This window comes from Aricia agestis, chromosome 17, assembly GCF_905147365.1.
Source record: "Aricia agestis chromosome 17, ilAriAges1.1, whole genome shotgun sequence".
NCBI lineage: Eukaryota > Metazoa > Arthropoda > Insecta > Lepidoptera > Lycaenidae > Aricia > Aricia agestis.
In genome coordinates this window covers 7,268,173-7,291,551 of record NC_056422.1, presented here as the reverse complement: position 1 = coordinate 7,291,551, position 23,379 = coordinate 7,268,173, and the positions used below count along the sequence as shown (strand labels likewise).

Below are 23,379 nucleotides of genomic sequence, written 5' to 3'. Positions count from 1 at the left end.
TAATCAACACCCATAGTTAATACCTGCATCTCTGTTTTGCTTTAAATGTTGTCCAAATTCAAACCCTAAAAGTAGAAAATATGGATATTTATTTATACAAGTAGTCACAACCTAGCATAATTTCTTGTGAGTATTTTAAAAATTAAAAAAAGTAACATCAGCTATAATAATGATTAAAGGCAGATGGCTTGTTGAATGTGGAAATCATTAAAAATGTTTTGACTGCAACTTGGATGTTCGGATGAAACTGATATAATGGTAAGCATTATCTATTTATTTATTGGTACAGTGTTGCAAAACTTCATTACTTAGTAACATGTTTTTCATTTTTGTGTGTCTGCAATCAATGATCAGTGCTATTGACAAAATGGCTTTCTTTAATTGGTAAAATATGGTTAAACTGTACTACAAACTGAAAGCAAAGTTAACGAGTAATTCATACTAATGAACTGAGCTAATTTTACAAATCTATCTCAAGCTACAAGTACTTACCAAATATTTTAATCATGTAGAACACATTTATTTTTGTGCAAATATTTTTTCATGCCATTAATCATCATGGTCCTAGTTATGCTGACCCATCTGGCTCTCTCTCTAGCATTCCTTTTTAGCAACAACAAAAAACCTATTGCCTGAATGTTCTACTATAAATCTGGGGGCAAGGAAGTGCCCCCGCCAAGACGTTATGATTGTTCCGAACTGCTAGGTAGTATGTAGAGTAATGTTATTATAGGTAGGTATATATTTTTTATTTATAACTTAAATTTACTATTAATATTAAGAAAAAGCGGCACCAGGATTATTTCGATGTTTAACGCGTAATATTGTGTTTAAGGGAATTTAAAATAAAAATATGTTATAAAAAACACAAGTTTAAAGATTTATTTCGTAACATAATAATATAGCGATAAACTTACAATATACTTAGTTAATTATTTTAGGCACATTGATAAAAATTTATATTCCTTAACTTAAAAATAAACCATTATCTGTTAAACGTGTTTTCTACACGCATTTTAAAAACCTAGTTTTGTGTGATAGTAATAATTATATATTTTTGTTATACTACGATAAACATTGTAAACTGTTAAATATTTAAAACAAGAATTTTGTATAAAACTGATAACATTCGGTAATACAGTAAATTTTAGTAATTTTTAAGCTGTTAATTTTATTAACAGTTTTCATAATGTTCCATACAATACAGAGATCCGTTTTAATAGTAATAGATATATATAGATAGATAGAGAAGTAAAATTAGAACCTTTGAGCATGTTTTACATAGGCACGAGATGTAGATAGACAATACATAATATTCTAGATCTAGACATAATGTAACGCTAACAGAACTGTAAGACTCTTCCAGATTTTCTATTTTGTACGTTTCTTTCTAGGTGTATCTGGCTTGTGAGTGAACAAAATGTCTAATGAGATTGATGCCAACCGTTTTCTACAACCACATTTCATGCCTTTCGGCTTAAACTCCGCTGTAACCAAGGATTTGGGGGAAAGTGCGATCTATGTATATGTTCATAGTATTTTATTGTGACTTCGCACTCACCCTCGCCTCGCCCTCGATCTCATAAAAATAAGTTCACTGTTCACCAGTGGACAGATTATGTGGTTTTACTGTTGTTTCGTGAGACATTCAACCATTACAAATTATATTAGTCAGCCGATAAGCGACTTGCGACAAACGCGGGCACTATACATTTTCCCTAAAGCCATGGTAACAGCTAAGACTAGAACAATAGTATAAACCTAAACTGTATCATTGTTGAAAAATGGCGGATTTTTCCTTAAATCTTTGCCTTCTCATGGCCTTCTCTTCCGCTTCTCGTCGCTTCTCCTCCTGTTCTTGGATGATTTCGTCGTGGAATTTGTTGGACTTGGCGAGCTCCTCTATTTTGGCCTCGAAGAAGTTTTTGGCCCCGTTCACTCCGACTTGGTCGACATTGATTTCTGTGAGACGCGCCAGGGCGTCTAGACCGGAGTCGGATTCTAGCTCGCCTGCGCGCGCTTTCCTGTAACAATATCATAAAGTCAACATCAAAATTGTTTTATTTCTGAATGAATCTATACATCTATCCTACATATAAATAAATTTGAGTGTCTGTTTGTAATATTGAAATTACAGTTATTTACCACATGCATATTAATGTTTAGACGGTACATACACCAAAAAAACATTTTTTAGAATTTTTGTCTGTCTGTATGTCTGTCTGTTTGTTCCGGCTAATCTCCGAAATGGCTGGACCGATTTTGACGGGACTTTTATTGGCAGATAGCTGATGTAATAAGGAGTAACTTAGGCTACTTTTTAACCGACTTCCAAAAAGGAGTAGGATATGTTTTGCTTTTTAATATTTTACCTATGTATTTTACACTGCCGTTTGTGGACTGATTTTCAAAATTCATTTGTTGTTGCATAAGATATTTGTGGTCCAAATTAGATACCATGTTCATAATGTTCATTCTTTGTTATCAATAGCTTATCACATTTTTTTGACGTGGACGAAGTCGCGGGTTACAGCTAGTTTAAATTAAATATTTTCAGAAGGTCCTACATGGTGCCTACCACTGATAATCCTCAGTTAATAAGAACCTCATAATCCTCACTTATATTATCAACGCAAATTGGTTTCTGTATGTCTGTCTGTTACCTCTAAACGGCTGAACCAGTTAAGATGAGATTTGGTATGGAGATTTTGGAATTGGAAAAAACTACGGCTCATCTTGTAAGTTGTAAAAATATAATTATTCTATAGTTTTTATGCTCCGGAGTCCGGATATAAATATTTTACATCACATGGCAAAAAATATTATCTCCTTAATGTTTATATAAGGCATTATCAGTTTGCGTATATTCGTTTACGGGGGCCAACTAACAACCTATGGGTTATCTACTGAGTTTGTTTATCTTTTAAATTACATAGGTTATTCCTTTATACGCAAGTTTTCGATGTATGATTTATTGCTATTAAATTTTGTTAACTTGGTTATATCGGAATTCGCTTGTTTTGTACGGAAACCGTACACTTAATTGGGATTTAAACTTATCACGATAAACGTGAAGTAACAGGATCAGGCTACCTAGATCATTATTATCAGTAGGCAAACATATAGTACTTAAGTGCTTTTGAAAGGGAAATGATTTGCGTTCCATCCTTGGCATTCCATCTGCCCCGCCTAGCATCGCTATAGGTCTAGTCTTCTCTCGTCATAAGATCACGATTCACGAAGCATGACCTATCAGATATCTAACACCACTTCTATCGAGTAGCGTTCAATTGTCTATTTCATGGTATTTGATTCTTTACATACTTAATTCTATTAGGTTGCTTCATGCTTGCCAATTCGTTCGCGAAAAATATGGTTGAAACAGATTTGCCGTGACACGCCGTGCCGTGATAAAAAGTAAAGCAAATAGGCTAGAGAAAGACATTCATAATATCCTTTCGCAAGGAAATCATTCTTATTAATAATTATTAATATAATAATATGATCAAGATCATCAATCATCAAAATCCACTCCTAAAGGTGCCTCACTTGTGGTTCTTAATTTAGATTAAATTGTGTAAAATGTACGAGAAAGAATATTCCTTTCGCTTCAAATAAATAACAAGAAAGTATACACATTACACACCTATAGATAAGTAGGAATTCTCTGAAGCTGATCTTGTTGTCACCATCCTCGTCCACTTCAGCTATCATGGCCTTCAGCCCCAGGTGTGTCTGCGGTGCGCCCAGACGCTCCATCATGCGCTTCACCTCGTTCAGGTCCAGGAACCCATCGTGGCCTTCATCGAACCTGGAAAGGAAAAAAATAAACGTCATTAATTGACCACAGCATAATATCATCAGCAGCGTTTCGATAATCGAATTATTGGGGGCGTGGATGTAAAATCAAAATGCCAGTGTTTTCATTTCGGCCGCACACAGAATAATGTAGGTTGCTCGGATGACATTCTTGCATGACTGATTTTATCACAACTTGGAGCCCTTGTTTCGGATTGTCACCACGCCAGCCTTGCAAATCACATGGCCCCCTGTAGGACTTATCCCTCTAGAATCTAGAACCTTTACATCCATAAGGGAGATCGCAGATTCGATCACACAAAAGATGTGCCGTCTGCGATCTCCCTAAGGCAGTATTTCCCAAAGTGTGGGTCGCGAGCATATTTTTGGTGGGCCCTGAAACTATAGGACGATTTTCGTACTCGTTAGATTGTAATTTTACTCGGTCGAACGCAAACGTAATTGTAAGTAAGTAAGGCTGAATATGATGATATGGTGGTAAACTACGATAAGAATCAACGGGTAAATGCTGCGGCAGCAACATACAGCTGCTTTTTTGTCTCATGACACGAGGTGGGCCGCGAACTTTAAACTTTCTTGTAGATGGGTCGTGGTCCCGACAAGTTTGGTAAACACTGCCCTAATGATTTAAAGTTTCCGAGCAACTTTGTTGCCGGCGATCTCAGCCCTCAGGACAGAACGGTCGAATTCCAGAACGAACTAAACTCATACCTAACTTGTTAGAATTTTGTGACAACAAAACAAATCTTATGGGACGGACCAAATGCCAACACCAATAATATTAGCCACTTAAAATACGTAATGCTTCTAAGGCAGTAGCTAATAGGACAGTTGTGCAAGACAATAAATAATAAATGTTATAGAAAGTATGATAACATACGCCGAATAATAATGAACCTACCACTCTTGTAAAAGTTACAATAATTTGCCGTATAATTAATGTGTTCTGTGTTTAAATGATTTAATGAGGTGATAATGACTTAAATCAGAGGTTCCCAACCTTTTTTAGCCTGCGGTGCAGTTACAACTTACACGTAAAATATTTTATCACGACGCGCTCTACCTAGCTATTAGAAAAAGATACACAAATAAATACATTTAATGATTATAGTTTGGTTAATTAGGTAAATAGTAAGTAATAAACAAATATTTAATCATCTACCTGATTGACATAATTAATATTGTAATTTAATTTTATAATATTTGTGGTTTCGGATAATGATGGTGAATGACTCACGGGCCACGGCGCCCCTCTCGCCTTTTCACTGCGCCGCGGCGCACAGTTTGGGAACCCCTGACTTAAATGATACGCAGCAGTTGACTAGTGTGAATTGTGATTCGAATAATTTGTTGTGATCGGATACAATTAGCTTTCCATATAATAAAATAACTTATTTATTATAGAAGGTAAAATTTACAAATTGTTTATGGTTAAGTACATTTAGGTATAATTATAACTGATTTAAATATTTTGAATATTAATGGAATAATTAGGTATATTTTAGATAAGGTATATTTAAGTTAATGTTATTCATGATTTAGTTTCTGTTGGTTTATGAAGATTGTTATTTACATCAAATCATCTACTTATACTTTTTAGGGTACCGTAGCCAAATGGCAAAAAACGGAACCCTTATAGATTCGTCATGTCTGTCTGTCTGTCTGTCCGTCCGTATGTCACAGCCACTTTTCTTCGAAACTATAAGAGCTATTCTATTGAAACTTACAAAAATGGAAAAATTATTAAAAAAATTATCCCCCATAACTGAATCAAAAAAATTTTTTTCATCTAAGCTATGCGTGTGGGGTATCTATGGATAGGTTTTGAAAAATCATATTGAGGTTTCAGTAATATAGCTCTTATAGTTTCGGAGAAAAGTGGCTGTGACATACGGACGGACAGACAGACAGACAAACTATGACGACTTTATAAGGGTTCCGTTCCGTTCCGTTGGCATTTGGCTACGGAACCCTAAAAAGTAAAGTGAGAATCGGCTACTGATTCTCAGACCTGTTTTTTGTTAAAATCAGTAAAGCCGTTTTGGAGGAGTACGCGGCCTAAAATTGTGACACGAGAATTTTATATACGGTAATAGTAATAGCTCCCCCACACCGGTTTCGGTGACGGTGGCTGGTTTCATTGAAACCAGGCCAGCTACGCAGGAGTAATTTTATAGTGCTCAAGTGTGTGCGCAGTACACAAGAGCACTCTCTATTCCTTTACTCTCATAACCACGGAGGTAATCTCCGTGCTCATAACCCAGTGGGACGGACGACCGCGCGACTGGCGAGAGATCAGGCGCAGGACCGACTTTTTACATGCCCATACGACGCATGGATCATCTTACTTGTCAGACAATCAGGTGATCAGCCTGTATTATTGTCCTAACCAAACTTGAAAATAACATGATTATTGTTTCCAACGCGGGAATCGAACCCACGACCTCCGAGTCAAGAGCCGCGCTCTATACCACTAGACCACGGAGGCGTTATACGGTATATAAGATTTGGTACAAATTTTTCAGTAGAACTTAGTGTAGTTACCATCCTAGGTGTCTTCCTTTTTTGCAGTAGAGATGATGATACTTTATGACACAGTAAAAACATACTTTCCTAAATTATTTTCATATATTTCGCCTAGGGATTGCAAAAAACGGATTTTGAAAAAAATCCGAATTTTCGGTTTTTTTCATCCTCAAATCCGGATTATCCGGATAATCCGGATTTTTTGTAATTTTTAGAATATTTTTGATAAGCAGCTTTAAATGTGAGTAATTTTCTTATTATTTCTTTACTTAACATTCATTTTAAAAGTGCAAAATAAAACGTCTTAAAAATTATCATTTTTCATAAGTTAGCGATTTTTGCATGGGTGTAAAAAGGAAGAGAAACAGTATCTGGTACTTATATTACCAACTTAATTAAATACGTTTTAATTTTTATTAATTAAAATTAATAAGACGCCACCTTTCGGCAGGTATGACTTATAGTGCACTATGGCATAGAATATATTATATTATACTACCAAACAATGGCCAAAATTCGCTAAATAGTGGAAATAATCGACATTATATTATGGGAACAACACCCTAGAGTCATTTTACCCACAACACATTAATACACAAGAACAAAAATTACAATTGCCTAATATTGCATCCGGCCCTTTGAAAACCACTGTCTAATGAAAGACATGAGAAATAAGTCTCAATTCTGGCTATATTTTAGTCGGACAAGAGTTAAACCCAATGTGAAAATATGTATGAAAAATTATTCATATTTGACGCGGACGAAGTCGTGGGCAATAGTTAGTGAGAAATATATTTCCAACATATTAATATACCCTTTCAACACCTGTTTGTTAAGGATAACTCCATAAAGTGCAAAAATAAATATACTAAATCGTAGCTTACCTCCGATATTACTTAGAATAATTTTTATTACTAATATATGTTTCTCTAATGTAGCGCTACAAAATAGTAATGGTTTTATCCCTGGCCGCTGGAGAAAAAAATGACGCCACAGGTCCATACAAAGTTACCCAATGCCCTTTGCCATCAGATCCTGGCATACCTATAGTTAGACCTATATAAGCAGAAAAACTGGTCCATGAAGAATGGTGACTTACCAATCGCCCTGACTTGTTGATAATTGATATGTGTATTTCACTCGTCATAACCAACAATGCGCAAACTCTATCATTGGCCGATTTACGATTTACAAAACTTCCAACTCGGGGTCTGCCAAAGAGCAATAGAGCTCAAGTCTCAACAAAACAAAAAAAACTTAATGTGCTCCTAAACTAGAATCAGAGACGTAGGAATCAAGACGGCCAGGCTAAAGTGGCATTGGGCTGGTCACGTTGTCTACATAAAACTAGGCTGGATATCGACTGAGTGGATATCTAAAGATAGCGCTATGCTCTGGAGGTGTTTTTTTTTCCTCCGAAGGCAGATCACTGTAATCCTGATGTTACGACGATCCTTGAGGATCTAATTGTGACTCCTTCATATTAGAGTACCGTCCCCAACCCAGTGCTGCTCATCAATTTAACGATGTGATTGGGATTGGCGCCACAATTTTCCTCTTTAGTAAATTAGGAGAGTTTTTGCTCTGTAGTAGAGGAGTTGAGGCAAGTAGAAGCTGAATAGGTGTGTCACAGAATCTGCAGATCGTAATGCTATTAACACCTATCCTGTATAGGTGCTTGTTAAGTTTTACATTGTCCAGTTCCAGGCAAGGATTCTATTTTTTCCTTACTAGCCAACTCGTCAGCGGTTGCGTAACCATTTACCAATGAGGAACCAAGGATTGCGAAGACTTTAAAAACTGCCAACTGGAGGCATATCAGCTGGGCTGGTTAACGGTGACGCTGGAGCAAGATAAGTGAAAGATTCGGGCGGTGCCTTTGCCCAGCAATTGGATAGTATATTTATATATAGGCTATTGCACAGAATAGTGACTTAAAATAATAATTTAAACTTTAAATCAAATTTCGTTTTATTATAAACTTACTATATTCCTTTATTTAATTTGACATAATCACAAATCAGCATTGGTTACGTAAACAATGATAATTTATATGTCCTTATTTCTTTTAAATAAAATGAAAAATGTAAAGAAATGTAATTACAACCACCAAATAACTACACAATGGAATATTAGACATACGAAATTCCGACTTTGGTACGTGTAGACAACGCTGAGTTGTGATAGCGCCTTTAAACAAATGTGAATTTGTATGTCAGATATTACACGATACATTTAAATTAATTTTATATAAAGTAAAAGCTTCTATTTCATAATTTTAACTACTATTTGAAAAAACCGAAAATCCAGATTTTGAAATTTAAAAATCCGGATTTTTCAAGGACCCAAAAAATCCGGATTATCCGGATTTCGAAGTATCCGGATTGCAATCCTAATTTCGCCATAGTTACGCAAGCTAAGGAATTCTAGCTAAAGGTATTTGGTTTACAAATGCACGAAAGCGTAGTTTTTTTGTTTTAAGGCCTTGCTATTGTTATTTGTTAGTTGTTATCATTGTCAGTAAATACTAATTAGACACTGTGTTGCAGTTTCAGAATTGTATTAAAAGACAGGCTAGGTATTCAATTATTATTGTATTGTACCGGGAAACGGGCAGACGGAACACCTTTAATGGTCTATTTCTATATGTACTACTATAGCCATGGCCACTGGCAACACCAAAGAAGTACAGCACAACTTATAAACTGCAGTACTGTGAGTTTCATTTCGTTTTGCTGCCCTTAAAATGTTTCCCCCTTTTATGGGGTTCCGAGACGAACAAGCAGCTTGGTGGCAAGTACGTTTTGCTTGCTTCAAGTATATTGGCCGTTTACAATGTTAGCTTCATGCTTGAGTCAAGCGTTTATACATATATGCTCATGGGCGTACCCAGGTTCTGGGCCAGAGGGGGGGGGAGCAAATCAGATTTTTATAAGCTAGGTGTTTAAAGAATAATAAATTAATATTTTTTAGTTTTAAAAATATTGTATTGCAAACAAATGGCAAAAAATGCCCCCCCCTGCCCCCCCCCCCTCGGTACGCCCATGTATATGCTCTTTCTCCCCCCTCGGTACGCCCATGTATATGCTCTTTCTCCGCGCTTGATGTGATTTTTTGCTTGAAGTCTACGTGCTTGGCGCCAAGCTGCCTGTTCGTCTCGGAACCCCATTAGACTTCCGGTTACCTCACTTGGCGAAGCATAACATAAGCGTTATCACGTCGGATTTCTACAGGGTGTAACAGAAATAAGTGATAATACTTTAGGGTGTGTACGTGTTCCTTGTAGAGTTCACTGTGAAAGTAACAGCGCTGAAGGACCAAAAATTTTCACTTTTGTATGGGGAAACTCGTGACGCTCGGGCCCTTGTCCATACAAAAGTGAAAATTTTTCGTCTTTCAGAGCTGCATATACGGCCGTGGCTTCTTTCTAAAGTCCTTGCATTCAAAATCTTCCCATAGGCAAAGGTTTTGCCTATGGGAAGCCGTGATCGAAATTAAAATTTGAAATAAATATTACTAGTACATTACTTTTAATAGTATCTTATTTCAAATAGAATTCTTTGCCTTATTTCTACATACCTACATATACCCAGTAATGAAAGTTATATCACTTTCTTTCCTTATTTTGATAGTTTTAATAAGGAAGTACATTCTTATAACACAAACCTGTTCGAGAATCTAAGGAAAGGTACTTTTATAAAATCGCCAACTTGTTTTCAGCATTTTAAGTAACTTTCCAATCCTACTCCATATTGTAATATGTATGGTTAATGGTACTAAACATTATGTCACTACTATTGCGTAATTGTTTGAAAAATAATTATTTTATGTTTCTATGTAGCCAATAGTAATTATGTAAAGTCAATACCGCTCCACTACATAATCAACTCATCGGCTTCACTCTTGCATTCTGATCAATGGTGGTGGTGGTCATGGTCTCTCAAATTCCTACTAGCTTTTCGCTTTGCCATCATGGCTACCAATCGTATAATTGGTACAAGTTGGAAGCCGGCTACATGAAGCAGCAGACGTGTCGTCGCGACACTACTGTTTTCTATGTATTTCTATGAAGTGAAGCTAACTTCGTGTCGCTAGCTGCGAAGGACGTATTGCATAGAAATACATACTAAACCAGTAGTGTCTCTGCGACACGTCGTCTGCGGTTGCTTTTTGCCGCTCGCTGCCAATATCCTCTTAAGGTGCCGACCTTAAGAGGATACACCGAGGGCGAGAGAAATTGAAAATAGGTAGGTATTTGAAAATGTATTGCTGTCTCACCAATCTCAAGTCTCCCACCGCAGAGCGCGATAGAGACAACACGACAAAAGTTCTATTAAAAGAACAGAAAATCACCACAGGTGTGGACTTCTCTTCACCCTACATAAAGAGCTGGGACCTGAGGCCTTTCTTCACACAAAAATATTGTTCTCATGGAATTCTTTTCGTACTGTTCTTTTTTTTTCGGAGTAACAAAACATTAATTAGTGCAAATAGGCCGGGCGATTTTAGGTCATATTTTATTGTAACCTAGTTCGTCCGACCTCAATGCAAGAATCAATTTGGTTTCGCGCGTGGCTGGTATAATAAGTTGGTTTTGTTATTCAGGCGATGTTTAGGATATTCATATCCTGGCTTTGCTCCAATTATGAGTTCGACTATAAATAAAATAAAATAAAACGTTTTTATTTCGGTCTGTGACCATATAGTGTTAGTGAACATTTTACTTAAATACTATGTTATTAAGAATACAACATTACAAATAATTATATATTATGGGACAGCACAATATCACGTATAATATAACTATTATACGTGATATTAGTGTCTTTAACTAGGTGGACGCGAGTCCAGTGCTGCATCATAGCACTGTCCACATCCAGTCTCTCCGCTACTGTCCTCAGGAGGCTGTTGGCGCTGCCCCGAACCCGCTGACTATAACGGTACACCATACTTGAGTTCACAAAGCCATAAAACTTTAAATTGAATGTCAAAATTTAGCAATTTCGTGGCCAGCTTTGGACTCAGTATAAGTTTTCCAGGGTTGTCTTGTCTTTTTTTGAGCACAATTATTTTTTACGCCTTTATGTGTATTACTATAAGTTGATCTTTTGCCTAAAATATCAGCTTTAATTGATTTTACCACACCTTAATCCATAAATACTTTTATGAAAAGCTAGCGTGATATTTGTAGAGCGCTGCGGGAGCGAACTGTTTTGGGACGAACAGTCGCAATGCGGGGTTTTTAAACTATTGACAGGTTAAATTATGTAATTATAAGCCAGATAGAGATTTCCAAACTGAGATTCACAGAAATGAGTTTCCGTGAAAAAATCATCGGCATTTGCCAAAAAAATCTTTTCAGTAAGTAAACAATGATTATTATCTGTAAATACTAATATTATTATGAATGCGAAAGTTTGTATGTTTGTCTGTTAATACCTCTTAACACCCTAACCGCTGAACTGATTTTGCTGAAATTTGGTATTGCTTTGAATTCCGGGGAAGAACATAGTCCGATAGAACGCGGGCGTCATCTAAATTGAAATATAAAATGTAGTTAGTAGTAAATAATTATTAGTAGTAACAGGAGAAAGATTGCATGCCAGTTGGTGTTCTATAAATAAAAGCTAAGTCCATAATATTAGGTGTTTCATCATCTAAAAAGTTTAGAAAACCCCTGAACTATATAATTCTGTTATATATTAAGATATAATTCTGTTAAGTATATCAAACGTGAATTTATAAATCTTAAAATGTGTAATATTCAAATGTAACCCACTTAGTTGATACTTGATACATGCAATTTTGCAAATGATTCGCCATGGTTCGCGAAGGCGTTACAACATTATACCGCGTATGAATTTCAATCATTGGTACAAGAAGTTTCATGCCACGTACGTATACAAGTCACAAGATAAAACGTCCTTCCCACGTGTCAACATGATGGACACATTATTATTTATATAAGCGATTTCCCTGTAAAGGGGCATATAAGGGTAATCAGGGTAAGTTCGAAGTTCGGACACAGGGTACCTAAGTCCGGAAAAATCAACTTATCAATAAATTAGTTAGTGTTTTGCCTGGCGTTACGAGCATAATATACGCCATAGCCCATACCGCACTGCAACCGCGAACTGTAGTACCGTACCGTAAGTGTAGTTTAATTTTGCGTAAACTTGAATTATTCGGACTTACCCTGTGTCCAAACTTACCCTGATTAACTACAAATATATTATATTATGTATAAGTTACGTAGTCACTATTTACCAATCTCGAATATCAGTATTTTAGTGCCTATGATTCCGATAGTGCGCACTGGAGACAGGTTACACAATAATAGCAGCAATCAAGGCGGCAATCATGGTTATCCATCATGGCTTAACGTGAAGAGGGTCCTTATTACTTATAAAAAAATGTGCCTTTTACTTATAAAAAAATAGGCAAACTAATCAACGGACAAGCTCTGATATTACTAGTGTCCGACCGAAGGTCTATTTTTGGCCGAAGCCGAAGCCGAAGCCGATTAATCGGCAATCGCCACAACCTTCGGCCGAAGCCGAAGCCAAAGGTTTATAATCTTAATCTCGACTCTCAGTAATTAATTTTGTTCAAAATTTTCTATAAGCTACAATGAATATTAAATTTATTTCAAAACTTCAATATTGACAATATTGGTTTACCTCTATATTGACTGTTTCATATAGAAGTTGATTTAGAGATAGTAATAAAAGCTTGTGATTTTGTGATTTATTTATTAATTATATTTTGTAGTCGTTGAGTGCGTGAGCGGGAACCTAAGCGATTTCTACTGGAACTTATTCAGGGTGCTTAGGGACAAAACACTAAAAGTCCTGACGTCTAGTAGGTGAGCCGGAGGTAAGGGAGGGTGACAAAATCTCAATTTTTAGATTTTGGCTAATACCTTAAAAACGATGCGTTGTGTCAATAAAGTTCTATAACGAAATAAAAGCTTTGGAATTGCTCTCAGCCCCCGACACAACGTGACAACAATTATGGACTAAAATATCACTTTACACTTAGGAATCATTTAAACTTAAAGTCAGTAAAATATATTATTTCATTACTTTTTAAAGTTGTTTGGCGGGGGTTTTTTTAAATTTCTTAATTGACTGTACTATTGTAAAAATAATAATTTCTTAATTATTTCACAAATAACAATAATTAGACCAATCAATCAGTCTTTGTTTTACTCGACTAGACCGAAACTAGACTAAAAAAATAAAATAAACAAACAGTAACTTCTCAATAAAAAATTAAATTATTTATTAAGAAGTTAGTGTTTGTTTATTGTATTTGACAGTGACTCCCAGTGGCCTCCGCATACACGGCCGGTCTGTCGCTCTCTCACGACTCACTCAGTCTTTCGTTCAATTTCGACGGTTGCTCGGACCTTCGGCAAAGCTTCGGCTTCGGCCGGGTTTTAGGCCGAAGCCGAAGGTTTCGCCGAAGGTGGTTTTTTTGGCCGAAGGCTTCGGCCGCTGAAGCCGAAGCCGAAGCTTCGGTCGGACACTAAATATTACCAACGGCAACTTCACAATAGGAATTCCAAGGAGAAACGCCTTGCTTCGCAGGTTTTAATGGTTTTAGTATCGATTGTAGTTTCTTTTCAATGGCTGACAAATGCCTAGAGTCTAGACTCTAGAGTCTAGAGCCATCTAGAGCCTTCCATCATCCATGTCTTCACATTCCGTTGCGTCACGCAAAAAAGAAGGGACATTTTTGTATGAAACCCGTACCTAAGCTGTTCCCGCATGTATAATTCATATTATTTGTAGCACTTTGAGACATATTACCTATTACCTAGGTCTTAAAGTGCTACAATGCTGGATACGATGTGCTAGTAACGACCTCCCCATAATTGTGGCGCCCTCCTTTTTAATTCTCTTTCCTTATGTTACGCTTTAGATTCCGTAGTATTTAATAAGAAGGAACCGTAATAATTTTGAAATTGATCCTCGTACTGTCACGTTTGGTACGACTTATGACTTGTTTCTTAAGTGGAAATACGATTAATCGAAATGGCTAGTGATTCAGAATATTATAAACAAGTTTATTGATATAAAAACCGTTCATATGATAATATTATCAAAGTACGTGCGACTTTATTTTACAATATCGCGAGTCGCGACCGATGACTCAATATTCTTTATTATTGTAGAGTCGACACCAATGTCAAAGTAATTAGCAAATAGCAAGATATTTTCTTAGCAACTTGATGTTTGGGGGAGGAGACACTACGGCCGTTTTTCTATACAAACATTGTCCCCTGTTTCCTTCCTGGATAATGCCGGTGCCCGGTAGAGTTATAATTTTTTCCTGAATATCTGTGGCCACTATTAGCATGTCCCTATGTTTTCTTTCTTTTCATAGTTTAATTATTAAAAAAGATATTAACGTTCAAAAATCCAAAAAAATGGCCAGTTTTTCCGCTGTGTTCAAACATTCAGAAAACATATTTGGCTACCCTTGCTTTAATTTTTAATGAAAAAAGTAATTAAATCGGTTAAGTTTTTGAGAAGAAATCAGGGGACAACGAATCGTTCATTTTCTGTTCTTTGCTGCAGTTGTCTCTATCGCGATTTGCTTGAGGCTTGAGGCTAGGGAGACAGCAATAGATTTTACAAATACAAGTGTTTTTCACATCTCTAGCCCTTGGTGTATCCTCTTAAATCCCGAAAGAAAATCGTATTTCTGCCCAAACGCAGACAAGTTGTCGTTGATAATAAAGGTCGTTTAATATTTTGTGTCAAGGTACAAAGACCTAGAAGTTGAGAGTAAATGTACAAAGCAATGTACGTTCTAGAAACTGAATGTGAAATCTACAATCTATGCATGTCGAGGTAAAAATCTCAGTTCATATTATACTCGTATTGTTGTCACACTCTTGTTGGTTTAAAATTGACTTGGATGGCGATCTTATCCTTCAAGGATGATGATGCATAGAAACTTTGGGTCCCGGGAAAGGACATAGGATACTTTTTATCCCGGAAAAATGTAGCGTTGATCAAAGAAAATTCGTTTATCGTGCAGGACGATAAACAAATTTTCTTTGATCAACGCTATTCTAATAGTTTCTTACATAAATCAGAAATTTTGTAGCTCGTCCTGTGATTTGAACTTTGAACTACTTATAGCTTCATATCATAATATTATGTGTTCACTGTTCATGTCGTCCAAGGTGACAATTTACAACGTGGCCGTTATGTTTATTATGTAGTTAGCTTGCTGTTCAGTGTTCCCCTCTAACCATCCTGCTGCAATTTTTCACTTTGAATGTTACACGTTACTTCCCATTGTTTGATATGATAAACATTAACTTGACCCATGATTGACAAATAAGGCGATTGGCGAATACGTGTAAAGGGGGCATATCCATACTAATATTATAATAGCGTGTCTGTCTTTCCGTTACCTCTTCAAGCCTATCCATCATAGCCCGATGTAAAGACACGATGATATAAGCGACCAGAAATATTTTTGCTAGTCTACTATTAAACAAGCAATTAAGCGATGTGGAACTATAAGCTGTGCTAATTACGTTGTCTAACTTTAAGGAAAATTGGTGTCTTTCCTCTTAACATTTACCTATATTTAGGGATTAGCAAACTAAGACTGGGTTGCACCAGAGGCGTGGGTAAAGTTAAATTTATGGTTATAGTTAAGGTAAATTAAACTTTAACTTTATCTTTAACTTTGCCCGGAGAAATTGACAGATGACAGCTGATCCAACAAGGTTATAAATGTGCGTGGGCGGGGGCGCTGCTGGTAAAGGAGAACTGTCAAAAATGGCGGTTTTTGTATGATGACAGCGTTAGTTCCTTTTTTCGCCACATGCATTTAAAACCTTGTCGAGCTCTATGGTTATGGTTAAATATGGCGTCTTGATGGCGTCCATTTTTAACTTTAACCAAAGATTTGACATTTTGCATTGAAGTTAAAGTTAAAAATAAAGTTAAATTTACAGTTAAAGTTAAAGTTAGTTGGTGCAACCCAGTCTTAGTATAGGTACTGAATTGTGGTATTGGAAATTGTCGCAACTCGCAATGTGCTCTACAATATGTTGTGTGAATGAGTCAGAGATTTGGTGGTAAGTATATTGATATTATGTCGCTTCCTGCTACTCTTCCGTTTGATAAACTCGGTATAACGTTTCGCATCGTAATCAATCAATTGGAGGAAACGACATTTTATTTTATTTATTTATTTCGATTGATAATTAATCTTCTAGATATATAAAACTCAAAGGTGACTGACTGATTGACATAGTGATCTATCAACGCACAGCCCAAACCACTGGACGGATCGGGCTGAAATTTGGCATGCAGGTAGATGTTATAACGTAGGCATACGCTAAGAAAGGATTTTGATAAATTCCAACCCCAAGGGGTTCAAATAGGGGATGAAAGTTTGTATATAATAATACTTCTTAACGCGAGCGAAGCCGCGGGCAAAAGCTCGTTATTGATATATTCAAACTCAATTCCGGGACAAAGACTACTTTCCATGACGAAGACTACGGGGCAAAATATTACAATAATTCACAAAGTTTAACTCATAAAAAATGAGGTGAAGTGAGTAAAATATGATATGAGTCACATTAGTGAATGAAACACGTAAAGGTGAGTAATTCGCGATTTACGTGCCATGCCACTATGACTGATCTGCTACTATAAAAGTAAATAAATACATAATTATTGAGGGGGGAATTTATGATTCACTATGTTGTTCTAATTACTTGGAATTACCAGTTATTATTTGCGTAGAGGGTACGTAATGTGGTGGTGCCCAGCTGTTGCCATGACTAGGTAGTCATAGTTAAACAATAAAAAATACAAACTTGAGATTACATTACTTATAATATTATATTTTTTACTTTAATATTATAAATTGGAAAGTATTCTTAGACCTTTCCAAAGCTTTCGAACTGGTCCAGTACGATAAGCTGTGGCAAAAAATGTCAAATAGAACTAATATTCCCCCCGAGATCATCTCAATTTTTAAATTTTGGTATAACAACCAAACTAATTATGTACGTTGGCCCGGGGCGAGCTCGGAGATGTATAGGTTGAAGAGTGGAGTTCGACAGGGTGGACGAACCTCTCCTCGGCTCTTCAACCTATACATGGATTCTTTGATCAGGGAGCTCAGCAGTACCGGGGTGGGGTGCTCTATTGATGGTAAATGCATCAATAGCATAAGTTACGCTGATGACATGGTGCTGCTGAGCCCATCTGTCAGTGCCCTTAGGCGTCTATTAAGAATATGCGAGCGCTATGCGGAGGCGCATGGGCTCAGGTACAATACTGACAAGAGCGAGATAATCGTGTTCAAGGCGGGAACCAAGAGTTACTCAATGCCGAGCGTGACTCTGAACAACGAGCCGCTCAGAAGAGTCGAGAGAGTAAAGTACCTGGGCCACTGGATCACCGAGTCGCTTGCTGATGACCTGGACATGTCGAGGGAACGAAGGGCACTATCAGTCAGGGCAAATATGTTGGCTCGTAGGTTTGCTAAATGCACGTCAGAGGCGAAGGTTACTTTGTTTCGCGCCTACTGTCAGGCATTCTATACGTGCAGCCTATGGGTCAAACATACGCTAACGGCTTTTAGTGCCCTGCGGGTCCAATATAATAATGGGTTTCGGACACTGATGGGGCTGCCGCGATTCTGTAGCGCGTCAGGGATGTTCGCGGACGCCGGAGTGGACAGCTTTGCTGCAATAATGCGAAAAAGATCCGCATCCCTGATGAGAAGAGTACGCGGCAGCTCCAACAGTTACCTGCAACTCATTGCGAGTCGAATGGACACTGAGTGTCCATTCATGAAGAAATGGACACAAATGCATGCACGTAATTTGTAATCAGGTATTTTATGTTGTGCATTTATTGGGATTTATATAATTTTTAATATGGACTATAATTATGTGCTGTCTGAAATAAACAATTTGAATTTGAATTTGAAAGTGTCTGCCTATTATGTCTTCACGCCCAAACCGCTGAACTGATTTTGTTGAAAGGTATGGAGATCTTTTAGCAAAATCAGTTTAGAGATACTTTTTTTCCGGAAAAAATTTACGGTTTCTGCACGATAAACGAATTTTGGAGCATAATATGCTCAAGGTAATTTGTTATTATTTTAAACTTATAATTACTATTTACTACTTTACTACACGTAGTTTGGTTTAACTGTAATTCTAGAAATTACGTTTAAATGAGTTTAATACAACCGAAACTAGTAATTTGTACGATAATAACACATAATAGAAACAATCGAATAAATCGATTCGATTTTCACTTATTTAATAACATCAGTTAAAATGTACCTCTTCGAAGTAAAGGCCAGCCATTCTCAAAGTGTGCTCCATGGTCCATGGAGCTCCGAAAAGGCCTTGTAAACGATACAATATGAATAATCATGAATTTTTGTAAATGTCATCATGGGAACAATAATTTATTCAAAAACAAAACATTATTTTAAGGTGTCCGCCATAATAATGTCACTTCTTTTAAGGGTTCTGCCACCAAAGAAGTTTGTGAACCTCTGGAATAGGTGACTTTCTTTTTTGCAGTTAGCTATTAGAACAAAACAAGTTACCCTTATTCTTTCTACAGTCTTGGCTAAATCTTTCACGCAGTTGCCACGCTAATCTTTTCTTATCTGTTTTAGGGTCAACATCCGACACATAAAGCATTTTTTAAACAAACCACTTAATGTTTGTCTAAGATTCTTGTCTGCTTCCTACATTTTTAGTTAAAAATCTTAATGCAGTTTGAGTGTTTAAAAGACTTCCAAGTTCCTACAACGAAGAAGGTTCTAGGTCAGTGTTTTTCAAGCTGTAGGTCGTGACCCCCTGACGTGACTTCTGTTATAGTTATGGAGACCCTTTGCCATTTTACTCGTCCTTTTGCAATTCTTGACCGAATACGATATGATAAATGCCGGTTTACATTATTCGAATCCAGTGAACTAATTATACGCTGGATTACTATTGGAATTTAATGTAAAAGGGCACTGGAATACAATTTTGCAAAAAAAACGCTGGATTAGATAGTGATCTAATCCAGGGTTTTTTAACCATAAGAGCTGTAGGTATTATAAGTTATAACTTACGTTAAAACCTAACTAGAGGACGAGTCTACAATGCATGATCAATATCGACACTAACAAAGTGAAATTAGCGTCATATAGTACGTTATGAAAGTGAAGTAAAACCTCGCCCATTGTCGCGACTCCCACGGTGTCAGATCACTTATAAGATCCATTATGATTTTAATTATTTAATTTGCTAATACTTTCACTGGGATCAGGGATGTGTTATCGAAGTATTTGTTAAGTAATTTCATCATATTATGGTGCTGTATGTTTAGAAAGAATACCGCGTATTTTTTTTTTTTTTTTATTATAAAATTGTGGCCGTGTATGGACTGTTCGTCCATATCCTTTTTTTGTTATTTTATTATTTAGATTTTTCGCACCAAGGATAATTGAAATAATATTATGAATTTTAATTAATTGTGGTCCATCACGCCATGGACACCCCGCGTATTTATTTACCCCATAAAAGCCCTCGTATACGGGGAGGTCAAATCAGGTTGGACTGATTGCAGGCCGAACTGTCCAACACACAGATAATATGACAGAAGTACTACTCAAAAAGTGTCCGCGGCCTGGTCGGCCTCCGATTAGATATAGCGATAAAATACAATTATTAATGATGGATTTTCAAGCACTTCTTAAAGTTAAGGAATCCTTAAATTAGCAGTAATATGTGAATAAACGGGAAACAGATGGTCATACTCGTAGTATCGAGTTTGTTCGGTGTGACACAAATATTTTTACTCGAAACCTGACAAATAAGGAAGTTAGGAACTTTGAGTCATGCACATAATATTATGTAGTAAATGACTCATAAAAATCTTTAATAAAATCAATAACTGGGCAATTACCATTTAAATTAATGTCAACTTAAACGCAGGTCTTACTAGAATGTAAGCTAAGTGTATAGAAAACTAGGCACCAGTCACCACCTAACTTGTTGGACTTTTAATATTTATTTGAAATTGTCGTGCGTAAACTAAGTTATAATAATTAATTATTATTAACGGTTAAATTAGCAACAACATTTGGCAAAGTTGTTAAATTGTTGTTGTAACGAATAGGTCGATATTCAAAAGGGGTTGAAAATTTCAACCCCTGAGAAATAGATAGATACCTGTTTGCATAAAATGAATACATACATACTACATTGCAACATAATAAATAATAATATTATTATGATGTTGAAAAATATTTCCATAAAAGCTCAAGGGGTAAATGGGACCCTTCATGCAGTCATAAAATTATGAAGAACTAGACGTTCCGCGCGGCTTCGCCCGCGTAAATTAGATATTTCACAGACAAATATATAGTAGTCCACAAAAAGCCTATGATCCTTCACGTGGTCTACTTCTTATCTGTACCAAATAACAGAAAAATTGCTCCAGTAGTTCGTGAGATAAGCCCTTTCAAATAATTTCCCCCGTTTTCCCACATTTTCCTGTATTTCTTCGCTCCTATTAGTCTAACCGCCGTACTCAACAGACATTTAATTAAGATTAACCTTCAATTTAATGAAGAGTTTGACAGATAATGTACGGGGCTTATGTCAAAATTTGGAATTAATTAAATTTAAGTAATTAATGTTCCACTGAGTGCGGTAGTTAGCGTATAAAATATCGCCTGTAGCCTTCCTCGATAATTAATGGGCTAATATAACACTGCACTGAAAGAAATTTTCAAATCGGACCAGTAGTTCCTAAAATTAGCGCGTTCAAATAAGCCCCTTCAAATAATTTCCTCCCGTTTTTTTCTACATTTTCCTCTATTTCTTCGCTCCTATAAGTCTTAGCGTGATAAAATATAGCCTTTAGCCTTCCTCGATAAATGGGCTATCTAACACTGTAAGAATTTTCCAAATCGGACCAGTAGTTCCTGAGATTAGCGCGTGGAAACAAACAAACAAACTCTTCCGCTTTATAATATTAGTATAGATTTATTTAAAGTTTCAATAAAATTTAATATTTCTAGTTTTCTACAGCAAAGCGGTATGAATAAAGAATCAAATTAAAAAAAGAATATGAATGATTACCATCAAAAGTGTTTATTAATGATTCTGATGTAAGTTAAGAACGAATGAAAGTGTTTTATGAAAACGTAAACTAATACTTAATTTCTTTAATAAGGAATTAATTAAGTACTTTTAAATATTATTAATATCGATATTATGTACCTGTTATTGTTTTTATTTATCTTAAATGGTAATAATGGCGATCGATTTGTATTTCAATTTATTATGTTCTACCTACATTTAATTCATCGATATATATTATTATGACCTGGGTATTAATTAAATGATTAGATAGCTCATATCGGTTAGCTGTTAAAACTTATAACATACTAAGTAAAAAAATGATAGATAGATATCAAATTGATAATAAGAATTATAGCAGAGCTCAGTTGGGTAGATGGACATAAAGTTTGTGAAATGCCGACACTTGAATAAAGATTCCCACAAGATGTATGAGATGTACTGATGTATTTATAAAAATAATATATTATGTTGTGTAATGTGTACACAAACGTCTTTTAATAAAGGACATGTCGATGAATCTTAAACAAGAATTTAAAAAAATAAAACAAACCCTGTTCTTATACGATTTACATGAAGGAATAGAATTTACATCGATACATGAAGGTAGATAATTATGTGAATTCTACAAAATAGAATAAAATATCGAAACCTACACAATATTATAATATGACCAAAGAGGATATAAACTACGTAAGATACGACGAATTTCAGACAAAATTTTGGTCACACGTCTAATAAAAAAAATATGAAAAGCAAAATACTCACTTATTGAAGGTCAACTCGTATTGTTTTATTTCCTTTCTTGAAAACTCGTGGAACTCGGTGTAGACGTTCACGAATTTGTATTTCGGCTTGATCTCGGCACCCTCTTCCAGCTTATCGTTAATTTCCTGCCTCCTCATGAGGATTCCGCTGAGCTCCTCGGTCGCTGCCATTGCGAACGCGCGAAAAAAAAAAACGAAAAAATGCGGTAAAACGAGATGCGATTCACGCGATTGTCACTCCGACTTTGACTCCGACCTCCGCGAGACCACGGCGAGACTGAGCACTCAGTGCGACGCACTCCCGCTCTCGGCGCCGCGGGGGAGGGACGGACAGATCGACGCGAATAAACACATTGACTTTGGGCAATACCTTATCATCATCATTCGTCAGCCTACAGAGGTATAGCCGTATTACAGGCTTACTTTGTTGTGATTTGTCAACTAATCTTAACATAAAGCATAGAATCTATGAATAATAAAAACTAAGGAAACTTCTCGCACACTAAAACATGACATATATACGAAACACTTTACGAAATAAAGCCGGTGACAATAATAATTGTCACTTTTATAAATTTATACTCAAAATTGTGTATCGAATACATGCATAAAGTATGCCCATTTCGGTATGGACTATGGACTCGCCGCTCGCGTAACATATTTTTGACGCGGTTAATCTTTCTTAGTTTTTATTAAATTCGTAGCATAGAAATATAATATTATTTCATATTTTATCAAAATACTACAGAGTATGGTATTACTATTTAATGAATTAATAATTGGAATAATACATTTACTTGATTAGATTTATTATTTTATATTCTACCGAACGAAAAGTCCCGACTTCACCCTTTTGCTTCATGAGTGACTCATGAGCTTTAAGCTTTTATAAAATTTCTTCCGCAACTTTACAGTACCAACGTAGCTTAATAAAATTAGACACCTATAATTAACTTTGGTGATATCATTAAGTACATATAATATGATTATGTTCTATCAAAACATCACGATATTAACTTACTAATGTATTGGGCGAGGTATTCCCTGACCCAATTTTAATTAATTAACATGAAAATGGCTAATTCTTTCTCCCAAGACGCACATTACATACACGCCAAG

General features: G+C 36.1%; 1 protein-coding gene across 1 annotated transcript; it reads right to left on the bottom strand.

Moving 5' to 3' along the window:
* Positions 1-862: 862 nt before the first annotated feature.
* Positions 863-22,547, bottom strand: LOC121735392 (EF-hand domain-containing protein D2 homolog). Its single transcript, XM_042126214.1, has 3 exons — positions 22,262-22,547; positions 3,647-3,811; positions 863-2,024 (listed from the first exon to the last, which is right to left on the bottom strand). Exons 1-3 carry the CDS (start codon positions 22,429-22,431, stop codon positions 1,772-1,774), a joined length of 588 nt encoding a protein of 195 aa, XP_041982148.1. The 5' UTR covers positions 22,432-22,547; the 3' UTR covers positions 863-1,771.
* Between the last annotated feature and the right edge of the window lie 832 nt (positions 22,548-23,379).